Raw genomic sequence first — 22,789 nt, 5'->3', positions numbered from 1 at the left:
CTCTATTTATAATAGCCAGAAACTGGAAATAACATAGATGTTCCTCAACAGATTAATGGATAACAAAAACGTGGTACATTTACACAATGGAGTATTATTCGGCTGTTGAAAGAACAAAATAATGAAATCTGCAAACAAATGGGATTGAGATACAAAAAAAATCATTCTGAGTGACGTAACCTAGGTCCAAAAAGAAAAATATGGAATGTATGGTCTTATATCTGGAAGTTATCTTTTAAGCTTGGGTAGAGGCTGTGGCAGCACGAACGGAGTCTTGCACAGGTCCAAGCCAGATCGAGTCCGAGCACCGAGAGGGGGAGGTAGATAAGAGCCCCACCCCATACCCAGCACAGAAGCTATCTCCAATTGACAAGGAAAAATCATTTTTTCCCCTAGTGGAGTCTCACTGGGTATACAAACCACACTAAAGGGCAGGCCCCGTGCCCAACCTTAGACGGTCAACACAACGGTATTTTAGGAGACGTTTTGTCCTTATAATGCTCTGGTTTTTTGTTTTTGTTTTTAAACCTCACAGGTCTTCTGTTTAAATATAGTTTCTGATTATATATATTTTTAAGAATTTGTGTGTGTGTTTCTTGTATCTTTTCTTTCTGTTTGTTTTATTCTGGCTTGATTGGTCTATTTATTTGCTTATTTGTTTTCTTGAGAGAGGGGGCACATGGAGTTGGACTGGTGGGAGGAGGCCGGGGATGATCAGAATGTATTGTATATAGAAATTTTTATTTCAACCAAACCAAACCAAACCCCATTATGTATGGCTGTAGCCACCTGCATAAGATCTGCACAAGTTCAAGCCAGCCAACAACTGTAGCATGGAAGAGGAAGGGTTCATGAGCCCCCCCAAACCCCCCACTAGCTCACGGGCTATGGACAGTTCATGGCTTTTAGGAGGGAGAGTCCATTTTCTTTATGGATGTGGCTCCCATTGGTTGACCATACCCCAGTGGATGGTCTCCCCACCTCCTTGCCCAGGAACTTATGGGCAGCACAACTGGAATAGATGGGATATTTTTTTTTAAAAGCAAAGGACACAAACTCTAGTGGAAGTTTAGGGAGGAAAGAGTTAGAGGGAGGTTTGGGGTGAATATGATCAAAATATATTGTTAAAATTCTCAAAGAATTAATAAAATATTTAAAACATTAGCTGTGGAGGCTGTCTGCATCCTTCCTAAACAAATATATTTCTAAACAATAAATGCATGGGTTCTGCCTTTGAGTTCTGCCTTATTGCTTTCCGAAGTGCAGACATGGAAATTTCTGGGAATCTCACAAATAAGATGCTAAAGTCATAGTTTAAAAAAAAAAACACAGTTTAATTCCATTATGCGACTCTTGGGGCCTATAGTTTTACCACACCCCCAGGAACCAGCCTATGACCTTGTTTACGCTCATTAGCAACCCTTCCAAATACAACTTCTGAAGCCACCAAAATTGTGTGTGTGCATCATGTGTGCATGTACACAAACACACACAGCTACTGTAAAGAAAAGCAGCTCTTTTGAGAACCTTACACTGACATTTGGGTGCCTAATATTTTTTTTCCCTAAATATCTCTCTCCCTTAATGCCCATACTCAAAACTATATAATAATTTCTTCTTTAAAACTGAATTATTAGCATATTAATTATACATAATAATGGCCTCATCTTAATATTTTATACATGTATGTTATATACTTTGATCACGTTCACCCCACTGCCTTCTCTTGTTTTCCTTTTACTCATACTGACCCCTCAGCCTTCCATGCTAGACCCTCTTCCACTTTCATGTCTTTTGGGGGTGGGTGGGTGATCCAATGAGCTTAATTAGGGTTGCTTACAAAAATCTCTTCTTAGTGAACCCCAACTCTCATTTTGTTTTTCGAGACAGGGTTTCTTTGTGTAGCCTTGGCTGTCCTGGACTCACTTTGTAGACCAGGCTGGCCTCAAACTCACAGCGATCTACCTGCCTCTGCCTCCCGAGTGCTGGGATTAAAGGCATGCGCCACCACCACCGGGCTCCCAACTCTCATTTGTAATGACTCATTCTGACATTATTTTCTGCAGGGCAGTCAAGGATCCCAGCATCACCTGAGTAGAGGTCTCTGTAGACGCCCTCAGACTTCTTAGAGGCAGCATCCCTAAACTGTGTCACCAGCTCCTCTGAAACCTGTTTCAAATCTGTATGCTCAATATATTGATGTCTCTTGTAAGAACCTATCTCACCATGAGAAAGAATGTTGAACTAAGACAGACCCTCCTTACCTTTGTGCAGAACAGGGGATCCAGTATGTAAAGAAAAATTTCAGTATATTCATTCCCCACGTTGGGAGAAAAAAAAAAAAAAAAAGAATTCTTCAAAAACAGGGCCAAAAATTCAACGAAAATGCTCCAGAAACTTGCCCCAAACAAACCCATCCTTCCAAACACTAAAGACCATTTCTAAACCACGAATTAATTCCACATTCTATAAGCGCCGTAGGCACAGAGAGATTTGGAGGGGCACCTGTGGGCTCTGCCCTGCCAGGTTCCAAATGACAAGTCCTGGGACCCGGCTAAGCGGCCCCTGTAACTCACCGTAGGTGAAGTATGCCACTTCCGGCGGAAGTGAGACGTTGTGCAGCGTTACATCCTGCACGTACTGGTCCACATACAGCTGGGCCTCGCTGGCCTTGAGGAAGGCCATGAACCTCGCCGTGAAGGAGGCCACGAAGATGGACAGCATGCCGAAATCCAGAAGGTTCCACAGGTGCAGCACGTACTCCCGCGGCCCCTCCTCCCAGATTTCCTTGCATTCGGACCAGATCATTCCTGTGGGAGAAGGCCAGGACAATCTTTTGAGTTTCCCTGGCAGACAGCAAGGGAACTAGGTAGAAACAAAAAAAGTTGTTAGCTCTGTGGGGATAATTAGAGACAGACAGATGGGAACACCTTCCAAAACATACTCATGAGTTCCTGTGACTCGGAGGAGACAGGCCTTTGTCCCTGACCTTATGAGATACAGGAACCGTCTCTGAAAGTGAAGAGCGGGTTCCCACCCACGGACGGACTGTTGAGGCAGAATATGGGAGCTAAGGGTGCAGAGCGCATACGCTTTAATGTGGAGGAGTCATAGATTAGCAAGGAAAGGAGCTAAGGTTGGGGAAATTCTGAAGGTCCCACCTGGGATGCAGAATTAGGTTTCCCCAAGGTACAGAGACTCCTGTTTCCGTGGTTGTTTCGTAAACTAAGCTCAGTTATTGAATTTCCTCAGCTTTTCCTTTAAATAACCAATCGGCTTTTAAAGATACCTCCACTATGACACAGTAAGCAACGTAGAGGTAGAGGTTTTTAAACACATGTTTCAGGTCCCTCCACTCCTCCTCCAAGACAGCCTTGTGAGATGGCGGAGGCCAGGGTTCCCAACCTTCCTAATGTGCGACCCTTGAATACAGTTCCTTGCATTGGGGTGACCCCCAGCCATAAAATTATTCTCATTGCTAACTGTAATTTTCTACCGTATGAATCAATGTCTGTGTTTTCCTATGGTCTTAGGTGACCCTGTGTAAGGGTCTTTCGAGCCGCCAAAGGGAGCATGACCCACAGGTTGAGAGCCACTGGCCTAGGCTAATCCTTTGGTGTAGAGGTTAGATAGGCCTGTCACTGTCTAGTACTGTGGCCACCTTGTAAACGTCCACACCATTTACAATTCCTACTTTTAATTAAGAGTTTTACAATGAAATTCCCACCATGCAGAGAAACTGCAGCTAGTGGCTGTTTTGCTAGTGCCAGAAATGTCACTTACCCCAAGCTGGCACATCCATCCCTCCAACTCTCACTGGCTCCCATCGCCCGTGACTCCTTGTTATATTCCTGACTCCTCTGCCTGACAAACGCACGGCATCACCACGTGTGTGCAGACGCTCCTCTGATGGGCTTTCAGTTTTATACCACCCTTTCAAAATGTCAACTCTTGGAGTAGACAGGTCACATGATGTCTATCCACTTCTCTCCTTGACCCCTACAGTGTGTGCGTAATAAACCTCAAGGTAAAGCCACACACCAAAGGGTGACTTTTAGAACTCCTGCGGTCCTTTACTATCTCCTTGTATCCAGTAGAGCAGTCCACACAGTGGCTGCCTGGTGGTTCTGCCCCTGGTCACGGGCAGGCTTCTCTCTTGCTTTTCCCCTGACTGTACACCAAGCCCACTGACAGCTGCCCATGTTACAAACACAGGCCTCTCTGGGGATACAGCTGCTGGAAAAGCCCGGAGTCAGAGATGATGCTGGCAGTGGCGTTGATGGTGGCTCTGTCCTCCAGAGTGTGGCTGCTTTGGTCTCAGTCCCACCTCAGAGCACTGGAGAGTGAGGGGCTGCTTGCCTTCTGTCTTCAGAGACCCTGCCTAGGGACTGTTTTGAGCAGCATTTGGTGGTAGAAAAGGCCCTTCAAATAAAAAGAATTGAAATATTTTTCCAAGGGAAAAAGTAGTACGAGAGCAGCTGCCTGAAGAAGGGTCCTGTCTTTGTTTTTGTTTATTTGTTTTTGTTGTTGTGTGTGTTTAAATTTTTAAAAAAATTTTTTCACTTTACATCCCAACTGTAGCTCCCTCCCTCATCTCTTCCTGATGTTGCCACCTGATCCTCCCCTCCCTCCCTTATACCCTTTCCCTCCCTTTCTCTAGTCCTCAGAAAGGGGAGCCCTCCTTCCCTAACATCTGACCTCAGCCTATCCAGTCTCACCTGGCAAGGCTGCCCCACCACGGGAAAGTGATATGTGTAGGGGCCAGAGTCCATATCGGGAGTAGTCCCTACTCCCCATATTATGAGACTCATAATAAGGAGACTGTGCTGCCTTTCTACTACATCTGCAGAGGGTCTAGGTCCACACCACGCATGGTCCTTGGTTGGTGCATCAGTCTCTGCAGCACTCCCCTCCTCCATCTGGATTTGTTGGCTCCATTGGTCTCCTTGTGGAGCTCCTGACCCCTCCGGGTCCCTCTATTCCCCAAATCTTTCATAAGACTCCATGGCCTGTGTGTCTCAACATCTGCTTGGATCCCCTGCTGGGCGGAGTCTTTCAGAGGACCTCCATGGTAGGCTCCCTTCCTGTTCCTTCTCTTCAACTGCTTCCAGTGTCTATTCTTTTTGTCCTTCTGAATGAGAATTAGGCATCCTCCCTAGGGTCCTCCTTGTTATTTAGCTTCTTTAGGTCTGTGTATTGTAGTGTGGTTATCCTGTATTATGTGGCTAATACCTGCTTATAAGTGAGTATATACCATGTGTGTGGTTGTGGGTCTGAGTTACCTCACTCAGGAGGATCATTTTTAGTTCCGTCCGTTTGCCTTCACATTTCATGATTTCCTTGTTTTTAATAGCTGAGTGGTATTCATTGTATATATGTACCACAGTTTCTTTATCCATTCTTCGATTGAGGGACATCTAGGTTTTCCAGATTCTGGCTATTATGAATAAGGCTGCAACAAACATAATTGAGTAAATGTCCTTGATGCATGGTGAAGCATCTTTCAGGTATATACCCAGGAGTGGTATGGCTGGGTCTTGAGGTAGAACTAGTCCCAATTCTCTGAGAAAGTGCCAGATTGATTTCCAAAGTGACTGTACAAATTTGCACCCCCATCAGCAATGGCACATCCTTGCCAGCATAGGATCCTTTTTTTGTTTGCTGATGATTGAACTGGAGGTCCCAAAGTGAGAACTGTCCCCAACCTCTCCAGGTCTGTTTACAAGGCTTTTCACAGCTCTGCTTATTTTTCTCCTAACAAAGCCACATCTTATGTGCATCCTACAAACTTCATGCAGTAATGCTGTGCACCATATGTTTTTAAACACTGAAATATACTTTTATCTGCCTATTTAGATGTTTCATTAGAAAACCCTTTACAGGCTTTGGAAAGATGTGGGTTTTTAAATTTACTTTTACTTTCTCTTCCCCTCGGATTAAAATTACCAGTGTCATGGTGGACTTGCTTCTAGCTAGATTTCAGGAGAATGGCAAGCTATTGCTTGGGGATCATCAGTTTTAATCTGCAGGCTCTGGGCCCAAGTTCTAACCTGGCCATTCACTGGCAGTAGTACATTGTGTAAGTCCCTTGATTTTGAATGTGTTTTGGAGGAACTTCAAACACTAAAAGCTCTATGAATCTGAAATGCAAGTTTTTTTTCATTAGGCACCGAAATAACTCCGTAGTCAGATGTCCTTGTCAGTCTTCCTAGATTTAATATTAATCACCTAGGTTAATTTAGATTATTCCAAGGCCATAAGTAAAAGTAACATGGGGTGAGGGTTTGAGTAGCAGGAATGCCTAATGAAAACCGAAGTGTGTGAAATTAAGTACTTCAGTGAGGGAAATTAGGCCTCCTGCTTCCAGGATGCTCGGGTAGGGTATGGCATTATGCTGTAGTTGCGCCCCAGGCCTTTTGCCCCAGCATGTCAGTCAGAGAGGTGTTTGGAGCTCAGGGGCCCAAGGGGTAAAGTATTAAGGTTACTCTAGGCAAAGTTCCCATTCCTCACGAATGCCTGAAACTCAGAGAACAAGGTCACTAGTAATTAAGAAAGGTGCTTGGCAGAGAAGGAGGCCTCAGAGAGGGTCAGTGTCTTGATGTTTGTAACCTCTGGGCAATGGCTGCAGTCTGTGGAGAGTGGGCCGGGCAGGCAGGAAGGCAGTGGCTCCCTTTCGGGCCTCCCAGGTACTCAGAAGGACTTCCCTTTTAAAGTGTTCTGAGATAGGAATATGTGCATTTCTTAGTCAGAGGCCCTTTCTACTCCACCCCAGGGTCCCACATTTACCTGTCTCTGCAAGTTAATTTCTCATGCTTGGGTCAGCACAGGAGGGAAATATACCCAGACTCTGTATGCACCCCTAATATGCAGATACCTTCTCAGTGTTAGCGCTCACTTGCTCTCAGGATCTATTTGCTTGTCAGGCAGGGAGACGATATTACTAATTTCTTAGGAATTCATCTGTGTCTCTTTATCCCCTCTATTCTGGTCACAGCAGCCGGCAATGTTTTCCTTCTAGGTGCCCAGCCCCAGGCTAAGCATTTGCATATATCACCTGACTCTTCATAATATGCTAATTGACAACTTCTAGAATTATCCCCACTTTGGAAAGGAAACTCTACACAGTTGGCAAGTCAGTGGTCCAAAGGCACACAAGCAGTCTGGGCTCTCTGCCATGCCCTGTGCCATCCACCATGCCCTGTGTTAGGCACAGGCTTAGGGTGTTTAGTCAGAAACCATCTGTTGACCAGATGTTGAGGTCCAGCCACCAAACTGGGCCTAAGACAATCCAGATAATGATAGCCCTTGGCTATAGATATCCGTTTGCCACTTGGCAGTACAGCAGATGTTGAGACACACAGGCCATGGAGTCTTATGAAAGATTTGGGGACTAGAGGGACCTGGAGGGGTCAGGAGCTCCACAAGGAGACCAATGGAGCCAACAAATCCAGATGGAGGAGGGGAGTGCTGCAGAGACTAATGCACCAACCAAGGGCCATGCGTGGTGTGGACCTAGACCCTCTGCAGATGTAGTAGAAAGGCAGCACAGTCTCCTTATTATGAGTCTCATAATATGGGGAGTAGGGACTACTCCCGATATGGACTCTGGCCCCTACACATATCACTTTCCCGTGGTGGGGCAGCCTTGCCAGGTGAGACTTGATAGGCTGAGGTCAGATGTTAGGGAAGGAGGGCTCCCCTTTCTGAGGACTAGAGAAAGGGAGGGAAAGGGTATAAGGGAGGGAGGGGAGGATCAGGTGGCAACATCAGGAAGAGATGAGGGAGGGAGCTACAGTTGGGATGTAAAGTGAAAAAATTTTTTAAAAAGTTTAAACACACACAACAACAAAAACAAACAAACAAAAACAAAGACAGGACCCTTCTTCAGGCAGCTGCTCTCGTGCTACTTTTTCCCTTGGAAAAATATTTCAATTCTTTTTATTTGAAGGGCCTTTCCCCACCACCAAATGCTGGTCAAAACAGCGAGTCAGGAATATGGCTTGGTCGATGCTATGAGGAAGATGAGGACTCAGTGTCTGAGTAGGTTGGCATGTAAAGGCCTTGTCTGAAGAAGACCTGTGAGAGTCTGCAGGTCTAAGTCCACGGTAGACTGCTTGCCTCGTGTATGTGAGGCCTTGGGCTCGGTTACCAGGACCCTTCTCGCACAAAGACCGACAGAAACTGACTCATAGGAGCAAGATCCAAGTGGACTCTTGTAGGAAGAATAGCCTGAAAAAGTTCTCAGAGGCGGAAGCGGTCATGGAGGGCAGTGGGGCTGACACGGTGAGTGAGGTGGAAGATGGTGGCAGAGAAACTAGAGAGAGGTTTGGAGCGCAGGCGGTTGTAACGGGACTAGCTGCCACCGTGAGGGAGCTGGAGAGCCATGAGCGTTCTGAGGCACAGTGACAAGACATGATTACAAGCTTGATGGATTACTGTCACTCCCGTGTTGAGGCATGGGAGGGGGATGGGCAGAGGCAGGAAATCTGAACAAGACCCTTCCCCTCTCAGTGGTAAGACCCCCCTCATCCCTGGAAAGAGTAGGCTGGGCTTGTTCAAGACCCAAGGTTCCTTTCACCTCTAGAGCTGCGCACTTGGCGAGGGCAGTGGTGGTGGTGGCTTGTGTCGTTTTCATAACCAGCTTGTCCAGTTGTGCGTCTGGTGTGTCACTGGACAGGAGATCTGTATGTCTGTGTTGGCTGCTGGTTAAAGGCTTTCTTAGCTGTGACAGGGACCAGGAATCCCAGGGCTGCTTCTGCTCTTCCGTGTGTAAGTGGCTCAGAGGGTGGATGTCAAGGCATGACAGACAGCGCCAAGAACCTTCTGTAGACAGCGCTCCGCTCTTTCAAAGTCATTACTTGTGCAATAATTAGAGAGCTCCAGCAGGTGTTAGGGCTGGATTACACTAGTCATATTTATGGTGGTTTCCCTAATACCTGGCAAAGTGCCTAGTACCTGATAAAATGCTTAACATTTCCGTGTGTCTATTGAGAAAAGTGATGGCTTAGACAATCCAGCGAAAGACATCAGCACACTTCCATCATGGTATCAGCCATGTTATTTCTTCATACCCTTAACTTGACCTCTCCTCCTGTTACAATGAATGGAGTGCGCACGCCCCTGGAAAGGCCAGGCCCTGGACATGACCACCAGATTCTAGTCCTTGTCATCTCCTTAGGAGCTTTGCTTCCAGGTGGTCAAAGCTCAGGACTGAGCATCTTGTGACCCTCTTGGCTCTCGCCACTCTCTGGGTTCCCCTTTCCCTTTGCTGGACAAGGCTCATCTTCACAGAGGTTAACACTGCTGTGCTGATGGCTTGATCCTTAGTCTATCTGTTCACCTTCAAAATCAGAGTGATCTGATAATTTGCTTAAATAGACTGACAGGCTCAAACTTGTTTCTAGCCCCTCCCCCAGTGCCTCTCCTGCAAAGTTCAGATGCACATAGCCGTTTACTACTTGACATTTTCTCTTAAGTGTCTAATATACTCTGGTTCTCTGCAGATGGTATAAATCTTTGCCCTTTGGAAAAAAATCTATAATATATGTCTCAAACTGGAGTCCTCACTTACCTCATCTTTTCCTCTCCATAAGGACCCTCCCCCAACTCCTGCTCTCCTCCCCCACCCCCCTCTGTCTTTCCTATCCTAGTGAATGACTTTTTTTTAAAATACCATTTTATAAGTGGTGACATTAGAAGCTGTCCCTGACAGGTCTCTTTTTCTCACATCTCACATAGAATTCAGTAGTAAATATTGATTTTACCTTCAAAGCATAACCCTGTGCTGCCTGCTCTCACTAACCGTTTGATGCCTGACTTACTGTAAGGGGCTTTGTACCTGGCACGCTGCTCCCGCTGTTTGTCCCACAGTTGCCCATTACTACTTCAGCACTCCTGCAAAAGCTGAAGCCACGGAATGCCGCTTCCGTTAAAACCCGCAAAGGCTCTCTACCCATCACGTCTTCTCTTCTCTCTGAATGTGAAGATCTCAGAAACACTTGTTTGGAACATGTCCACTTTGCTGCCAGATCTAGGCTTTAGGCCACATGGCCCCTTCTGCCTAAAATGCTTTTAGACTGCCACAGATGGGGGCACACGACGCTCTAGAGCTGCAGCTGCTCTGGTGGAATCTGACTGCATGAAGGGAGAGGCTGATCTACTTGCCTTCCTCTTACGGGAGGTTGATTACTGATTAGATATAGAAAGATATAAAGGAATTATTATTTTTTTATTCCGAGTCTTTCTCAGTCTGTCTCCCCACTTCCCTCTCTCTCTCTCCCCTTTCTCTTTCTCCCTCAGATAGGCTCTTCCTCTGTAGCCCAAAATGGCTACACATTGGTCATTCTCCTGCTTCAGCCTCCCGAGTTGCAAATGTTACATGTATGCACTTCCATGCTGGCCTCTTCAACTCTGATAAAGGTTTCTGGTTCTGTTTTAGAGACTGTGTCTTGATTTCTGTCCTCAGAAGTTAACTAAAATGAAGAACCATTTGTAGACCTTAGAAAGAGGTCGCACAGGAGCATGGCCCATGAGTAAAGAGAAGGAAATGCCAGTTGGAAGGCCAGCATCCTTTCTGGAAGCCCATTCTCCCATCTTCAGCACTCAAGAGGGAGTTCAGAGCAGAGCCACAGGGTCACTGGCTGAGGAGGGAGGGATAGTTAGATGTCACGTGGCAGAGTGGCAGAGGGAAGGGGGCTGCACCTGCATGAGAACAAACCCAGAAGTGCAGACATGGAAAAGGAACCAAGACTCTGGATGGTTGAGTAGGGTCCACAGCTGAGCTCCAAGCCACGGACACATGGAGTGGAATTCCACACACAACAGTCAGAGAGCTCACCCAGGTGGGGAGACATTTGAGAAATAGAGTCCTTGTAAGCGAACAGTTCTTATGGTAAAGTTCTTGAGATGCATTGTAAGAAAGCTTGAAAAGCGGCTCAGGCTGAGATACAAAAGCTGCGACCCCAGGCACACAAGGCCACTCTTGAGAAGGAAGGCCACTCTGTGGTTCGAGGACGGCTCAGTGTGCCAGTGTTGGGAATTGGGCCCATCAGGGGCGTTTGGGTCATGGGTGTAGATTAGCGTTTTCCTCAGGTTAGTGGCTTCTTGCTCCTGTGGAGGAACAGTGCAGGGGTTTCTCATGAAGTGAAGTTGCCTTTTGTATCTTCTTTCACACACTTGGCTGTGTCCTCCCACTTTAGGGAGCCATGGCCAATGTGGCTTCCGTGCCCTCTTCCTTCACCCTGTGTTATTCTGAAGCAAGGTCAGGGATCATAAAGCCACATACTTAGCTTTGTTCCCCACATTCCACTGTGAGGTCCTTGTCAGATGCAGCTGCTCTATCTTCGGCATTCCCCTGTACAACCAAGAGCCCAAACAATCCTCTTTGCTTTACGGGTTACCCAGACTTAGCTTTTCTGTTATAGCAACATAAACAGACTCAGACAACAAGACAGATTTTCAGCAACACAGTATGTGAAGTACCCATCGATCAATACTGATAAATGTCAAATTTATAGGAGAGAGAGTAGCCAGTGGAAATTACACCAAAATGACAGGATTTAAAAAGTACCATAAATACATGCAATATAGTCAAGGATTTACAGGGAAACGCAAGCACACTGAGGAAGGAAATGAGAGATACAAAGATATAAAAAGAATTGAGAAATATGAAAGGAATATAAATTTCATGAATTGAAAAGTATATCTGAAATGAGAAAATGTACTGGGATTAAAATTCACAGGCATGGCAAACAAAGCTGCAATATGAAGTGACAGGGCTCAGGATCAAAAAGAAGAAAACAAGACTTTACTGTCTTGCAATTCCCTACATAGCCTTGGCTGGCTTGCAACTCACAGAGATCTGCTTGCCTCTGCCTCCCAAGTGCTGGGGTTAAGGATTGCACCACTACACCTAGTAACATAAAGATTGCACCACTACACCTAGTAACAATACAGACTTTTTTTTTAACAGATGAAATTTTTATGATTCATGACCTTTCTTCAAATTATCACAGGGTGAAGGAAGAAGGGAAGGGGACCAGATTGGCCATGAGTCCCCAACTATTGAAGATGAGAGACAGACACATGGGGCTCATTCTGCTCCTTTTTTGAGCTTTGTATTTTTTAAAAAATAAATTCCAATACACATGCTGCAATTTCCCCCTTTAGTAAGAAAGTGAAGTCTTCCCCTGTATTAAACAAGGCAAGAAAGAAGCCACTGTGCGCGGCTCTTGTCTTCTCCAGCACTTGAGATGTTCAAGTCTCGAGAACTCAGTTCTGCTCTGATGGGCAGGAGAGGGAATCAAGTCGTGTAAGTGAGAGACTGCCAGCTGGAGATGCATCTCTCCTATTGCACCAATGCTGTGACACCTAGGGTGAGCCCTAAGAGGCCCCAGGAGGAAGGCGGGCTTAGGAGGCTTAGCTCATGGTATCTGTTTAGGGAAGGGATCTTGTACTCACTCTCGTCTCGGGTACAGATGGGAAAGGAGGTGAGAAAGACTTGCACTGTAAAGACTTTAAACTTTTACTCATAAACTTGGTATGTGAATCTTTAAAAGTGCCTAGTGTCAGAGTGTTTGGTTTTGTTAAGCCAGGGAAACGTCTGAGGGAGACCCAGGATAGACTCCAAACTGTGAATGGCCATAGACCTGACCCATCCCAGGCTTCAGCGATTCTTCCAACTTGAGTGTCATTGACTTGGCAAAACAATTCTTTGGCCACAGGCTTGCCAGTTGATCCCATGTCCCTGAGACGCATGGCTTTCTGTCCTGACTGCCCCAGGTCATCATCTCCACTTGCCAGTGTCATGTGCAGAGTCCATTTTCCCAGCTGTTCTCAGATTGGGCACCCATGATGTTCTCTGGTGGTTTCTGTCTTGTAGCTTTCTTGGGCTGCACATCAGTACATGTTGTGTGTTGCATAATCTTTATACATACCTGTTGATGATTTTGCTGTTTGATGGCACAAACACTTTGATCTTGAGTACTTTTTTGTCTTAATACTTGTAAATATAATAACAATTATACAAATATTGAATATTTGTCAAGACAGCAAAATCTGGGTGAATACCATTAAACTAATTTAATTAATTGATCAACTCTTGTTACTGTATAAACTTATTTCAGTTCTTTTACAATTTCTATTTCACTAAAAACATCCCCATAAATCCAAATATTTGCAGTGTAAAGTTTATAGTTATTAATGTTTTGCTTATTTTATTACTAGTGATAGCTTTGGCTAGTTTTCAGTTTTTTCCCCTATTGATCGATTTGTGGTTTTCACTGTTAGAAAAAGAAATCAATAGCATTCTCTACATTCAGTTTAGCCATTTTCAGTTTTGTTTGTATTTTTCTTCTGAGATAATCAATGGAGGACATTGTGAGCCATTTCCCAGGAAATTGTGGCAAACCTTGGCAGCACAAAATATCACAGATAAGAATTCACCACCCTTTAGGACATTGATTTAAACAATTAACACATTACTCCCTGCGTTTAGGATTTTTTGGTTGTGGTGGGGTCAACTTGACATAAGCTAGAGTCATCTGGGAAGAGACAACCTCAACACAGGAAATACCTTCATTGGACTGGACTGTGGGTGAGTCTATGGGACATCTCATTGATTAATGATTGATGTGGGAGGTCCCAGCACACTGTGGCAGTGGTGCCTCTGGGCAGGTGGTCCTGCCTTATATAAACAAAACAGGCTAAGTAAAGCAGGAGGACCAAGCCAGTGAGCAGCATTTCTCTAAGGCCTTTGCTTCAGTTCCTGCCTCCAGGTTCCTGCATCTAGGCTCCTGCCTCCAGGCTCCTGCCTCCAGGTTCCTGCCTCCAGGCTCCTGCCTCCAGGCTCCTGCCTCCAGGTTCCTGCATCTAGGCTCCTGCCTCCAGGCTCCTGCCTCCAGATTCCTGCCACGAGTTCCTGTGCTGATTTTCCTCAGTAGACTGTAGCCCCAGATATCTAAGCCAGATAAGCCCTTCCCTCCCCAAGTTGCTTTTGGTCATAAGACACTCCCCAAATTTTAGGTAATATTTACTACACAAATTCTACATATTTGGATCAACACAAGTGTCCTTTAAGCTACACAAATTTATCCTCCTTAGAATAGGCTTGTAGGGAGCTAAATGAGCAAAGGTTTCCTGGGCAAAACCACTTTATAATCATATTCAGTACACCTGTATGGGAGAGTACCTTGCGGATTTTCCCCTCTCCCCCAAATATCCTTTCAAAACTGGGGTTTATGTTGCCTCTTGTCTACCACCTTGTCTTTTGTGTTGGTCATTGCACCAGCCAAGAGCATACCCAGAAACAGGAGGGGAGTCTGGAAGTCAGTGTTGAGTGATGTCCTCTTAGTCAAAGGGAGGGGGAAGGACAGAGCAGCGCCTTACCTAAGACCCACTTCATGATGAGCATCTCCGTCCAGGAGAACTGTGTGGTCTTCACTCTGAAGATCTGCTTCGGGTAGTCTGTGAAGGTCTCATTGGGCAGAGTCTTCACACCCTCAAATCGGTCAGACGCATTCACAACCAACAGCCCCAGAAAGATGGTAAAAGACACTGCGTGGGCTACAAACTTCATGAAAGGGCTCCTCAGGGTTCGTCCTAGCTGGAGACAAAGTGTGTACAGGACATGTTAAAAATGACAGCTGGGTGGGTACAAGGTTTCTGTAACTCGTTGCTTTATTTCATAAAACCACAATTTACCCAGAGGAGCTCCCATCTTGGACAGAAACTGGAAAGAATATAGACATTTTTCTCTTGTACTTTAATGTGAGTAGCTGTTCAGCCAAGCTACGTCCTACTGACTTCAAAGGTTTATTTTCTTTCTATTTCTAAGTCTTAGGGGGAGGGGCTAAGGGACTAGAACACACAGACACATAATGAAGTTACATCAGTTGATCTCGATACCCTCAGCCTCATGGATGCGATGTGCACCCTTCCAGTGTGAGGAAACGGTATGTAACTAGACCTTCCTGCTTTAATGTGCACAACTGGGCTTTACCCACTTCCTTGCACTTAGATGGTGTCTTTCCATCATTCTTGCATCTTGATAGATTTACCTAGAGCCACATGGTTCCTGCTGTTACTTTAGCTGCAATTTCATAAAATTTGACATGCCTGGATATTTATAGTTTTGCATTTTTCTTTTTGATTCATTTTCAACTCAGGGATTATTTGCTTTGTAGTCATTTTTTTTCCTTCCTTGAAAAAAAATCTAAGGTAAAGTAGTAGAGTCACCATTTCAAGGCTAGGGAAGACCTGTCTTAAGAAAACATTTCCAATTTTACAGCAGGCTGTTTACAGAACACAGACTTTGTGCTTCTGTCTTAAAATTCACTGGTTTCTCCATGTGGCCTGTTAATTGGTGTGATTGTTCCCAAAGAGTCTAGAAGGACCCAGAATTCTCCTGTCTTCCTGGGGAACAACCATTAATGGCATCTTCTTTGTCCTGTGACACTCCAGCTCAAGATCATTGTGCAGGTGAGATCTCGTGTGTCTCTGCTAGGTCACCTTTGTCACTCTCACCAAATCTGACCCTTCCCACAGGAAAACTGAAAAGAAGAGGAACCTTTTCAGCAGCCCTGCTCCTTCTCCAGGGTGGATTCAGCTAGGTCAAGTGGTTGGAGTCCAGTGGCTGGAGTCCAGAAGGGAAATGTCACCTGGGAGACACAGCATTGGCCTGACTGAACGCCAGCCACAGGCTCTCCTTGCAGGTAAGACTCCCTGGACTACAGCTGTGTTCAGTGCAGTGTTTGCATGTCAAAGAGCTTACTGATGTTCTTCTAATGTGTTTCAGTTAATAACCGCCCCCTTGTTCTACTTGTCAGCGTCACACGATTTATAGTTGTTTTAATGTCACAGAACACATTTATTGGAATTTTATATGCAGCTTTTTTTTTCTTTTTAAAATCTTTTTAACACATTCATGACTGATGTCCAGGCGATAGGGTCCTCCTCATGTTTAAAGTCAGTGGTGCCCACATATACTTTACAATAAGACACACTAGGAGCAATATCAGAGGTGTAAAGAGATGTTTGTCTGTGACAATCATAGGCCCACAACCACCTTACAAATAGCATTTCTATGTACTTTAATGCTTCAAGTTATATATACATATAACTGCACTTATCGACTTTATGGTATATTTGACAATAGGCAAATATACTAATTTGATAATGCAGATTAGAAGGATAAACAAAATATCTCACTTGAATTCAATAGAATCAAGCTGCATCTGAATTAAGCCATATTGCATTTTGATTTGTTACACATCAGGTAGTATCTAGTTTGAATTTTTCAACATTTTAGTTAATGAGAATTGCCAACTTGGAGACTCATTTTCAAACATCTGACCTCGGACATTTTTCTGTACCCAAGGGGCATCCTTAAGTAACCATCACATAGTTCTTAAGTAGTCATCACATTGTGTCCTGTCACTGTCTGAGTTCATAAGCAACAAGGGAAGATAGCAACTCCTGGGAGAGGAGGCATGCAGAGCAGACATGGGGTACCAGATCGGTGTCTCCAGAAGGTCCACCAAAGAAAGATGTAGACACTTTGAGAAAGACTCAGCTCTTAAAAGATTGCTGGTCAGTTTGCCTGCGGGTTCTACACTGGGTCTCCCTCTGATGAAGGAGACAATATGGGTAAAGCTGTTTCCGTCTTCCCTCCCAGACAAGGCACCTGACTCTTATTGTGTGGCATGTGTGACTAGACCTAAGCTGGTTGTGGGAGTCTCTGGAGACCCCGCTGGCTGTGGCCAATTCATGTTCTCTCTGTTACCTCTTTCAGGGTACTATCTCCTAGCAGATGAGCCTATAAAAATGATCATGTTTTCTGCAAAATGCAACAAGAGATAAAAATCTGACAATACCCTGCACTGATTTGGAAGGCCACCCTGGTCTCAATTTTTCTTTGATGTAGGAAGTAGGGAGGGGAAGGGAGGTTAGGGATTGGTCGTTCTTCTTCTGAACTTGAAAGCATCAGTGTGAGACCCAGTCATTTCAGTGGCTCTTTTCCATCTTCCTCCTCTCGCCATCCCCCCACCTATTTTTCCCTTTCCTGCTACTTCCTCTTTCTCAACCCCCCGCCCCCTGCCCCCGTAGGCTGACCTCAACCTCATGACTATCTTCTGCTTCAAGTACGGGGATTATAAAGGTAAGCCACTGCAGAGAGAGAGAGAGAGAGAGAGAGAGAGAGAGAGAGAGAGACAGACAGACAGACAGACAGACAGACAGACAGACAGAGAGACACAGAGACAGAGACAGAGACAGAGACAGAGACAGAGACAGAGACAGAGAGAAAGCATGTGTGTAAGTGTGTGTGTTTGAAATCTTCTGTTACCCACAAAGATAATTTCTGAAGCAAATTACCGTCTGGGAAGAACTGCTTTCCACAAGCCTCGTTGGTGAGCCAAGAAAAGACAAAAGACCAGAGACCAAGCAGTAAGATCTCTCAGCTCTGGAACTGTTAGAGTCCAGTCAAGGTTACAGCTTTAGGTTTAAAGCTGCTGCTGGAGCTTGGGAGGCGTGGGCCACAGCCTACTCTGCCTGAGCCTGGAAATGCGCACTGCTACAGAGGCCTTGTGAGTGGAGAACACAAGAGTTGCTGTGAGCCTGTACTGGTACCTGGGAGGATGAGACAGGAACATGAGGAATTTGAGAGCAGTCTGGGCTTCATAAAAAGTTCCAGGCAAGCCCTGGGGGGTAGATGCAGTCTTAAGACAAAATCAAGCCTTGGAGAGATGGCATGTGGCTTAGAGCTCTTGCAGAGGACCTGAGCTTGGTTCTTAGCGTGCACATTGGGTAGCTTACAAACTGTAACTCCAGCTCCTGGGGAAACAGTGCCCTCTGCTGGCTCCTACAGGAACCTGCACCCACATGGCGTTCACTCACATGGACATGAACACATTTTAAAACAGTTTAAGAGCAACAAAATCCAAACAGAAAAAGCCTAACCCAGGGCTTGGCTTTTTATGAGAGTAAAATTCTTTCGGTGTCTGAGCTCAGAGCCTCGTTTAGAAGCTGAAGTACTCAGTGATGGTGGATTTTACAAGGTAGGGTTTCCAGTAGGGGGAAGGGGAACAGGCGGTGCTTGGCCTGAGGTAGGTTTGATTTTTCTTTTCTAGGAAAGTCTTGCTGCTTTTTAATATTTGAATCAAGTCCATGTCAAGTTTATCCAGCAGCTAAGATGCGTGGGGCCGTGCCTGGAGCTGTGTGTAGGCACACAGATGCTGTTGCGATAATTACAGGTAAATCTCTTGACCTATAGCCGCTCAGTTTCAATCACAATGCCACAGATTTTTGGCAATTGAGTTGATTAATGTCTCTGTTTTTTCTATAAAATGGAAATGGAAAGTTTAATGCCAGCCCATGGTTAATGTAAGCAGTGACTGATGGCACAACCATAAGACATCGCCTGGTCTATAGGCAGTTCTTCATTTATGACACTGGGGGCCAGGGAATTCCTCTAGGGGGAAACCTAAGGGACTTGACTGATTCTTTAGAAAAATAGCTTTAGATTTGTTTATTTTATGTACGCGAGCTTTTGCCTCCATGTATGTCTATGTACCATGTGAGCCTGGAGCTGTCAGAGGTCAGAAGAGAACGTTGTATCCCTGGGAACCAGATTTGCCATGTGGGTACTGGGAATTGAACCACAGTCATCTATAATAGCAACAAGTGCCCTTCCCAGAATGCCATCTCTCTAGCCCCTTGGCTGACTCTTGGCAGGTATGCATGCAAGAGCTCATGAAGGACCAACCTAGGATCTTGGCATATGCTATGAGCCTCTTTGGAGGGCCAGCCTTGTGGACTCTAGAGGAGACAGAGACAAAACAGCCCTCAAGTGTTGGGCTTTCCCTTAGTGGCTGCTCATTTCTTTGTGGTTAGAGATACAAGTTAAAAATGATGGTGAAATCGAAGTGAGGAGTAACAGTGCAGGCTCACACTATACTCAGCAGTAGCGTGACCAGCACTGGCACACCCCAGTCCTGTCCCAGCAGGGTGCCTGCTGCTGGACTACCCCTTGGGACTTGGTGGCAGAAGTGTCTGCAGTATAAGAGGAGCACTGGTCAGCTGACACAAATGTTCCTTCCATTGCTGTGACTAGAAAATTGTGTTATAGTTTTCTGTACTCTAGGTTTGCTTTCTGGCAGAAGCAAATGTGCAGAGATGAGCTCTTTGGAGTCTCTGTTCTCTTCTGGATGGTGCCCGGACTGTGTGTTTCTAATCGTAAGCTTTGGTCCAGCAAAGCTGAGGTCCTTCAAAGCTGCTGACTCACCCACCCTGTTCTCGCTAGCTGTGTCTTTGCGATGGTAGTTAGGTGGCAGGAAGGATGGGTAGACTACACACTGTAAAGATGCCAGGTTGGATTCTACAATTGTTTGCTTTCCCCTGTCTGACAGCTGAACAGTGAAGGTCCATGGATGATGGAGGAAGTGGTTTTTAACTGGACTGTGCAGCTCCTTGACATTGCCATGTGATGCTGATTTCTCCTTGATTCTACCTGCTGATGAGACAGTGCCTGAGATTTTAACAGGCTCGCAACCTAGGTCAGCACTACCAAAGGATGAAAGCCGGCTAACCAAAGGATCTTGCTGGGAGGATAAAGATGCTAAGAAATAATTTAGCCCGACGCCTCCATTTTTATGAACTCACTGGCTTCACACTGGCCTTCCTGGCCATGCCCATGTCCCTGATGACAGTGAGAAATGAGGAACAGAATTTCTATTATTTTTTTCTTGACCCTGGACAGCCTGTCCCAAGCCCGTGTCTGCACTTGCCCCCACCTGTCCACACCTGCTGCTTGCTACTGCTGCTTCAGATGACAACTCTGTGAGCTGAACGTCTGTTGATATGTATGCCTGGCTGTGTGATCTCTCTATTATCTTATCTTTCTCTCTTAGAAAGCCCCTAAAGTTAAGATATAATAGTAGAGGGACAGGCTTAGGACTTGAATAGGAAGTTGATAATGAGTTCATCTCAGAAGGCCAATCAGAGCATCTCAGAGTTGGTCACTGTCCCTCAATTGGGACACTCGGTAGCAGCTGTAGGAGGCAGTTGCACCATTAGGTTGGGAACAGAACCTCCAGACAGTCACTAGATGTTGAGGGGAAGGAGCCAGCTGAAGTTGGCAGTGACATTTACAAGTCCATTTATAAACAAATATGTCAATTTAATGCCTCTGAGGGCATGTGATAATGTCGTTGGAACATGGAACCCCTAGCATAGCGTTGTCTTCTTCATGAGCCTACAGGGGTAGCTATCAAGAGTGACCTCACTGAAAGATGAGCCTATTGGATTCCTCCTCAGTGCCCTCCTCCTGGGAGGACAAGGGATTCTACACATCAGGGGCCCTTAGAGAAGGCTGGCTTTGTCACATATAACCTTTGACCTCTCTGTAATCCCCAGCAACATCTCTGCCAAACTTGAAAAGATTTTTTTTTCCTAAGTGGTAAAAGGAAAGACTAAAAATATCCCAACTCTTTTATCTGTCCCTTAGCTGCCTCGGAGACAGCTTGACAAGCACTTTAATGAGGGACTCTCGCCTTGTAATGAGTGGTACCACTGAGAGCCATCCCATGAAACCAACTCAGGCCTGTCAGTCACTTGCTTACGGTGCTCCCCCAGTTGCTTTCAGACTTGGAGTCTAATAAATGCGCTGAAGAGACAAGTGACTTAGTGATCAGCTTATGTTGAGTTTGCATGCTTTATTTCTTTAGTCTTGCTGAAAATTTTTGGAGCACCAAATGCCAAACGTTTTTCAAAAGAGGAAAGGAAGCCCCAGTCAAAGGCTGAATCACTCTGCAATAATTTCCCCCATATGATCCAGAAGATTACTATAGGTCTGACCTCTATGTCTGTGTGTTAGCTTTCTGGATCCACTGGGCCAGAAGTCCCAGAATGCCCTTCCCATAAACACACCTTTTTGGGGGGGCTGGGTTGAACATGTATTTGTTATTACTCAGACCTATCACAAATGTAAGAGGTAGAATCTTTCCCAAGGCACCAGGCAGACAGAGGCGCACTAGTTTGCTGGCGTTGGCTAGACCTGGGCTACTGGATGCTGTCACAGTCTGTGTGTTTTGGGGGTGTGGCTGGCTGGTAGCAGTTTCTCCATCATGTTGTTATTCTAATGACCGAACTTAACTTGTGCTTTTGTTTGTTTGTTTTGTTTTGATTTTCGAGACAGGGTTTCTCTGTGTAGCCTTGGCTGTCCTGGACTCGCTGTATAGACCATGTTGGCCTCCAGCTCACAGAGATGCACCTGCCTTTGCCTCCTGATGGCTGAGATTAGGGCTTTGAAGCCCAGAGAAAGTAAAGATAGATGTTCCTGGCCACACAGTCTCCCTCTCTCCACCTCTCTTTCTCTCTGATTGCATGAGTGTGTGTGTGTGTGTGTGTGTGTGTGTGTGTGTGTGTGTGTGTGTTTGTATGTGTGCATGCATTTCAATTCCATTACAAACTACTTGGCTCAGGCCTCAAGTCACAGCCTTAAGATATGTACCTGAAACCTGTGGCCAGCAACAGTCTACCTTGAGTCGAATTACTTTCTTTGTGACCTTTTAAATGCATTAAAAAAAAAAAAAGGACACAAAACAAAACAAAACACCTGGCCTTGCATACATATAGATTATTTGGAGAATTTTGACTTAAAAGTCCATGACACAAGACTGCCATAGAAACAGAACTCTCAATAGATATTAAGGCCAGATATAGCAAACCCAGTCTTGGGGTTCTCCATCTACAGGGAGCATGTCCCCTCCCTGCGACTGCTTACCCACTCAGAGGCACTGAGTTCCTTACCTGGTTGCTTTGGTGGCTGCTGCAGCAGCCTGGATTCTGGACCATCATTGTGACCCGAGTGCCCCACTAGTGGACTTCTGCTCAGTGGTGGCCCTGTGCTAACTGCACTAGCTGGTCAAGCTGCCTGGGAGCCAGGCCCCCTGTGGGCGGCTTCTTCTCCAGTCAACAGTGGCCTCCTAAGCTTAATTCCTTTCAAAATATGTCACTAGATAAATGTAGTTTGGGAGCCTAAAGGCAATCTTAAACCCATGGAACATGTCTCAAGGCTTATTAATGGTTTGGTTTTGGGGGTACCAGCTCTTCCTAGAGCTGGGGTGTAGGTGCTTTCTAGTCCTAATGGCTGGGCCATGAGGAAGGTAGAATCCATAGCAGCACAGGTGTCACAGTACCTAGGGGTCTGTTCTTCGTGTCGCCCTGACTTTCTGGTAGTCTTCCTTAGGCAAAAAGTACTCCCATACTTTGTGGATGCTTCTTTACCGCCCTTTCCTCCTGTAGTCTATTTAGTTGGCCTCTTGTGGAGGCCAGGGAAGTAGCAGGGATGCTGTGACAAGTGCAGGGCCTAGCCGCAGCTGTGTTCAACTCAGCCCTGCGGTTCTGTCTCTGAACTGCTTCCTGAATCAAATGTGTGTTACAATGTAATGGGGAGTAAAAAGAGCCAGCCCAAGAAGAAGGCGTAACACCGAGAAAGTTCTCAGGGAGCAATGGCTCCTTCTACACCATGATGGTCATCAGTGTACCGTGAGCCTGGAGGACACACTCTGCGCACTGTGCAGTTTGTAGAGGGAAGGTGTTATTTATGCATTCAGAGGTGCGTCACATGTTTAAAATATCTGATCATCACCTTCCTTTCTCTTTAGAAACTGATCATTAAAAACAGATCTTGAGGTTTCCCCCCTTTTGTGGGTCTTCTGGCTTTGCGTGGTGGGTATACCAGAACATTGCTCCCTCCCTTCCCTCCTCCCTCTCTCCCTCCCTCTCTCCCTCT

The 22,789-nt window shown here is 45.6% G+C and overlaps 2 protein-coding genes across 5 annotated transcripts in view; one reads left to right on the top strand and one right to left on the bottom strand.

The window, feature by feature from the left end:
* TRPC7 (transient receptor potential cation channel subfamily C member 7) overlaps nucleotides 1-22,789 on the bottom strand; it is a 126,822-nt gene that overhangs the window by 38,870 nt on the left and 65,163 nt on the right. For both annotated transcript variants that reach the window (XM_084796401.1, XM_084796402.1), the window contains 2 exons: nucleotides 14,386-14,602; nucleotides 2,577-2,810 (listed from right to left, as the gene is read on the bottom strand). In XM_084796401.1, the coding sequence (XP_084652527.1) occupies nucleotides 2,577-2,810; nucleotides 14,386-14,602 (451 nt within the window). The remainder of the gene's footprint in view (nucleotides 1-2,576; nucleotides 2,811-14,385; nucleotides 14,603-22,789) is intronic.
* On the top strand, nucleotides 2,666-21,094 carry LOC311605686 (uncharacterized protein). Of its 3 annotated transcripts, XR_014782062.1 has the most exons (6): nucleotides 2,666-2,748; nucleotides 15,557-15,710; nucleotides 17,104-17,155; nucleotides 18,126-18,248; nucleotides 19,404-19,550; nucleotides 20,501-21,094. XR_014782062.1 is itself a non-coding variant. In XM_084796403.1 (4 exons), the coding sequence occupies exons 1-4, from the start codon at nucleotides 2,723-2,725 to the stop codon at nucleotides 19,412-19,414; spliced, it is 327 nt and encodes a 108-aa protein (XP_084652529.1). In that variant the 5' UTR covers nucleotides 2,715-2,722; the 3' UTR covers nucleotides 19,415-19,556. The 3 variants fall into 3 exon arrangements, 1 of the variants encoding a protein (XP_084652529.1); XR_014782063.1 differs by lacking the exon at nucleotides 17,104-17,155 and having other exon boundaries at nucleotides 2,715-2,748; nucleotides 15,544-15,710; XM_084796403.1 differs by lacking the exons at nucleotides 17,104-17,155; nucleotides 20,501-21,094 and having other exon boundaries at nucleotides 2,715-2,748; nucleotides 15,544-15,710; nucleotides 19,404-19,556.

This window comes from Acomys minous, assembly GCF_964271855.1.
Source record: "Acomys minous genome assembly, chromosome: 9".
Lineage (NCBI taxonomy): Eukaryota > Metazoa > Chordata > Mammalia > Rodentia > Muridae > Acomys > Acomys minous.
Note: the sequence above shows the minus strand (reverse complement) of the source record. Positions and strands in the feature narration are given on the sequence as shown.